At 29.3% G+C, this 5491-nt stretch overlaps 1 protein-coding gene across 1 annotated transcript in view; it reads right to left on the bottom strand.

Annotated features, from left to right (window-relative positions):
• Positions 1-2024: 2024 nt before the first annotated feature.
• LOC113373480 (tyrosine aminotransferase-like) overlaps positions 2025-5491 on the bottom strand; it is a 6185-nt gene continuing 2718 nt past the window's right edge. Inside the window, exons 2-6 of the mRNA XM_026613774.1 lie at positions 3388-3735; positions 3029-3303; positions 2760-2955; positions 2496-2678; positions 2025-2201 (exon numbers count right to left, since the gene is read on the bottom strand). Of these exons, the coding sequence (XP_026469559.1) occupies positions 2064-2201; positions 2496-2678; positions 2760-2955; positions 3029-3303; positions 3388-3735 (1140 nt within the window). The 3' untranslated portion in view covers positions 2025-2063. The remainder of the gene's footprint in view (positions 2202-2495; positions 2679-2759; positions 2956-3028; positions 3304-3387; positions 3736-5491) is intronic.

Below are 5491 nucleotides of genomic sequence, written 5' to 3'. Positions count from 1 at the left end.
TGAAACTTGTTTAGCAGATAGAATAATATCTAATAAATCTACTAATTTTCTAACAAAATACAGCTCTGAAATGACTGTACGATTTTTGATGATATTAAATAAAAATCTATTATCTAATAGTGCAGATAAGGAATGAAATTATAAATTCACATAATAGTGCTAAATCGAAAGACTTTTTTCTCAAACGCATTTTTTCATTCAAAAACAAATTGAAAATCCCCACTGCAACTATCTTTTAATAAGTTGCTTAATTTAAAAAATAATGAAAAATATGCTTCTATAAATAATATGCATGTATGGTGTAAAAGGAGATCTATCTGAGTGCCTTTAGTATATGGACACTGAAATTAATAATATTATAACTTTCTTAAATAATTACAAGAAGGTTGTTTCAATTTCAATAACTGAATAAAAAAAATTTAATTTGCTTTGAACATTAAAAAGTTATGGATAATAACAAAGAAGTTGATCTGGAAATGGTTTCAATTTTATTTAAAAAATCTAGCTTGTTATTTTGAATCTTAAAAATTCATTAATTTACTGTTAATTGTCGTGATGAATTATTTAATAAATTCAAGCATCGTAGACTATCTCAGTCTACACGTGACATAAATATTATAATTTGCGATTATTTTTTCAAGAAACCATTACAAATTGAACATTTTCTTATTACGATCAAACTAAAAATTATTTTTACTAATTTCAATGTCTGCTAACTGTTTCATTCTACTAACTGTATTTAACTAACTTGTATAAATATTGTACCTATATTAAATTCTAATTAAGGCACTTATATCTAACGAATCAGTGTTTTGTCGATTTGTATATGTATATACTTATTACAATTATAAATACATATACAGAATAATTCTTTTATAACATGTATATTTTAACGTGTCGATTAAAATGTATTCGTATACTCAAATATGTTTTATTTTTTATGTCTTGGTAAAATAAATTTACAACTAAATTAAGGTGACTTACCCATGATTTGTATTTTCTCCTTGGCTACTGAATCCAAAAGTATTTTATCACAATTTTTGCACTAAACACCATGATTTCACCTCAATCCTACGAACACCCAACACGAACTGAATTAATTTTCTGGGAAAATATAGATAAATTTCAGGTATACCAACCAATAACAATTCGTCTTCTACAATTTTATATTTTCCATATCAATCGATATTCGATACATTTTTGTACATTTTTATAAATAGGACCTGTTTGTTGATTTATTAAAAACGGTATAAATCTTACCTGATACGCCACACTCACAAGATGATTATAAATTATTTATTTAATATTTTACTGGAAAAGTAGAATAATTTCATTGGAGCATAATGTGCGTTCCCAATTCCTAAAGTCTCTTCTGTAATCAATTATATAATTTTGATGATGAAAAAATTAACAAATATCAGATACTTGATATATAAAGTAAATAAATTTCTTACCTTAAATTAATATTTAAAAAAAACATTTTTTGGTTACTGCTTCTAAATTTATTTATATGTGCTACAGTCTGTTACAGAATATCACAACATGACTTTACATTTTCAATAAAAAAATGCTTTTAAACAAACATCTGCGTCACAAACGCTGAATATTTCACAAACAATTTTTGTAAATGAAAATTATATCGGTTAGCTTAATATAAGCTCTAATGTATTTTTACATGAAAATACTTCATTAGCAGAAGTTTACAAATTAATTAGAAGTAAACATTTTATAATTTTTTTCATAATATCAAAAACTATCAAAATTTTTGAGACGAAGAATTGACAAAGAATAATATCACTGCTAAATAGTACAAAAAAGTATCCTGTTGATGATTTCAGAACTTGACCATCAATAAAAAAATAATAACATTATACAAATGCTTATACAAAATTTGAGTATTATATTAGTAACAGTTTTTTTTTGTCTTTTAAAAATTGATATTTTTGATCTTTTTATTCGATGGGATATGCATTAATAAATATAAAATTCCAATAAGTAGTTAAAAAACTTGTCGTATACATTGATAGTAACCCATCCTTTCTTCATAATTTTTAAATATTAACTTATATTTGCATTACTTTAATATTATTGTTCATTTTATAATGCTGTTCACAAAATTCAGCAATCCTCTTGCAAGCTTCCTCTATCATTTCTTCAGGTACGGTTAGCACCATCCTCATGTAATTAGGATACTCAAAACACTAAAACATTATAGTTAAATTTATTTAAAATAATTCTATATAATTATCTCGCGAATCTGAAACATATTTCATAATTTTGGCTAAAAAAATATCAAAATGTTAAAGGTGAAATATGCTGACTATTATCACAATTTATCAGCATACATATTCGGATAAAGTTAATTAAATTTTTAAACAAATTAAAAATATCTTACGAAGTTTTGTGTTAAATAAATATAGAAATCACTGTAGGATAAAAAATATGATATACATATATTATAAATTTTGCAATAGGATTTTCTTTTATTTTTTTACCTGTCCTGGGAGACAAAAAACGCTCTGTTCCTTGACCAACTCCTGTACAAGATCCATCTCGGTTTTGTATTCCGGAAAATTCTCCATGTCAAGACCGATCATCATGTACATAGCACCCTGAGGCATTACTGGGGTCAAACCTGGTAAATCTTTCAGCATTTCGTATGCTAATTTGGCATGCCTCTGAAGAATTGAAATGAACAATTAAGAGATAGAAAGATGGCATATATTGATTAATTAATATTTATAATAAATCTTGCATACCGCGAGTGTAAGAACAAGATCATCGTAATATTCTTGTGGAGTATCTGCCAATATCTCTGGCAAAGCACCTTGTACCAAGGTATTGCTGCCAATTATACGTGTGCTTAAACTCTGGAGGCCTTTGCGTACCCCCTTGAAAACATCATTTCTATCATTTATTATAATCCAACCCATTCTCCAACCAGGAATCAAAAACCTGAAAATTATAACGAAAACCTAAGAACAAAATAGATGATAGTAGTAAATCTTATATGAGACAATATTACTACCTTTTCGTGAGACCGCCACAAGAAAGTATGGGTACATCATCACTCAAGCTAGCCATGGAATGAAATTCATTGCCAGGAAATACGAAATGTTCGTAAATTTCATCAGCAATAATTGGAACTCTAAATTCGGAAGCAATATCGAGGATATCACGCAGATGATCAGCTGTGTAGACTGATCCACAAGGATTAGATGGGTTATTGACGATCATGGCACGAGTTTTGTCGTCAATTTGGGACCTCATGTGTTGGAGATCTACTTCCCATTCACGTTCGGGCTGGGTGGAAATGATAAAGGAAAAGTTAGTAAAAGACATATAAAACTGGATGTAATAATTTTTACTATTTTAATCCTTTATTACCAGCAGATTGTAATATTTAACTTGTATGCCCATCCCCTCGGCCAAAGTTCTATAAATCGAGAAACCAGGCCTGGGCATCAGTATATTCTCTCCTGGATTGGCCAGCACTGATATGCACATGTCCAGGGCACAGGAACAACCGCTGCAAAGGATGACATCCTGAGCTGTGACTGGGCCTTGATGTCGGCTATATTTTGCGACGGCCTCTCGGGCGGCTGGAAAACCAACGGCTGGACCGTAACCGTTGTTTTTTCCGGATTCTAAGGCCTTGCACAAGGCTTTTGGGATTGTTGAATGAGGTTTCAAGTTACCAAAAACAGTTGGGTCACCTGGATAAATAATCAAGTACTTTGGGTGTAAATTTTATCACTAGATAATATATTTTAGCACCCTTGAGCATGATTTAATATGATGTGAAATTACGGAAAACGGTTAAACCTCCCATGTGTCCTAGATTTATTACAAAGCTTAAGATGATGAATGGATGTATATTATTATAATTCATACCAAATATTGTTTTAATGTAAAATTTATTTGTACGATACGTAACACTCATTACATTTGTTTACTTGTATATAGGTTTGTGTGTATATATTTTTATATAAATTCATTTTTATACAATTATAATATTTTCGAAAATACAGAATTTGTATATAATATATAATATTTTTTGGATTATAGATTACCTTGAATAAATATAAATTTTATTGAAAATATAATATTAAATTTGATAAAAAAATCGAGTGCAGGAATATGCAGTTTATATGAATGTTTGAAATTAGTATATAATAATTTTATTATTTTTTTTTTAACTTCCCGAAGGAGAAGTTTATGTTTTCATCAAAAAATCCGATTCGCTAATTTTATGTTTTCTCGACGTTTCAAGCCATTCTGAATCGAATGGGACCAAATTTGGAAAAAGTATGTGTGTGTGTGTGTATGTGTGTGTGTGTGTGTGTGTATGTGAACAGATTTTTTGCCGTAAATCGACGTTTTCTCAAAAATGACTGGACCGATTTTAAAAATTTAAAAGCCATTTGATGTATCTCGATGAGGACTATCGTCTCTGAGTTTTGTGCGGCGATCGGCCAGGCCGTTTCGTTGTAAATTGCAGAAAAGTGAAAAATTTTTCGCCCACGTTTTAGCCCGCAATTCTAAATCGATTCTGAAAATTCAAAAACCATTCGATAGATATTGATTGGGAATCGTGCTGATTAGTTTTTGGTAAAGATCGGCCGAGCCGTTTCTTGTAATAACGTTTTAAAAAAAAAAAATTGACGATTTTTATGATTTTTTTTTTGACGGTAGATACCATAGTTTTCTAGGTCATACTAAAATATTACGGCCCTATGACAACTCGTTTAGCTTTAAAAATTCGTCAAAGTTTGCAAAAATTGGTATAGTTTTTTTGACATTTGTCAAAATTAGACTTTTGATCGACGTTTTCTCAAAAGCGCCTGAACCGATTTCAGAAATTTCAAAGCCATTTGATGTATTTCGGTGAGGACTATCGTTTGTCAGTTTTGTGCGACGATCTGCCAAGCCGTTTCTTTGCAATTTAAAAAAAAGTGTTAAACTTTTCGTCCATATTTAAGCTCATCCTACCGAACCGATTTTAAAAAATCAAAAACTGTTCGAAAGATATTAGTTGGGAATGGTACTGATTAATTTTAGGTGAAAATCTACCGAGCCGTTTTCTTGTAATGAACTGTTGAAAAAAAAATTTAAGCCGATTTTCATGGAACTTTTTTTTGGCGATATACATCATGGTCTTATAGAACTTACTGTAATATTACGGCATTACGACAAGTAGTTTAATTTTAAAAATTCGTCAAACTTTACTAAAATTATTATCGTTTTTTAAAGTAGGATTGATGAAGTATATTATTTACACTTTTTTTTGATTAAGTCAATTATTTACACATATCGGGAAGTTCATGTAACTTGCCTCAAGGCTAAATACCAAACCAACTAGTTTTTTCTTAAATTAAATCAGAATAAGGTGAGTAATTCTACAAGCTACAGTAAGTACATAGTCTAAACAAATCTATAATGTAAAGTAAAGGAAAATAATAATAAAATAAAAACAAATAACTAACTATAA

The sequence above is a fragment of the Ctenocephalides felis genome, unplaced genomic scaffold, assembly GCF_003426905.1.
Source record: "Ctenocephalides felis isolate EL2017-DRISC unplaced genomic scaffold, ASM342690v1 CF-g0.4_SCAFFOLD_01604, whole genome shotgun sequence".
NCBI lineage: Eukaryota > Metazoa > Arthropoda > Insecta > Siphonaptera > Pulicidae > Ctenocephalides > Ctenocephalides felis.
This window is presented reverse-complemented; position numbering and strand designations above follow the sequence as displayed.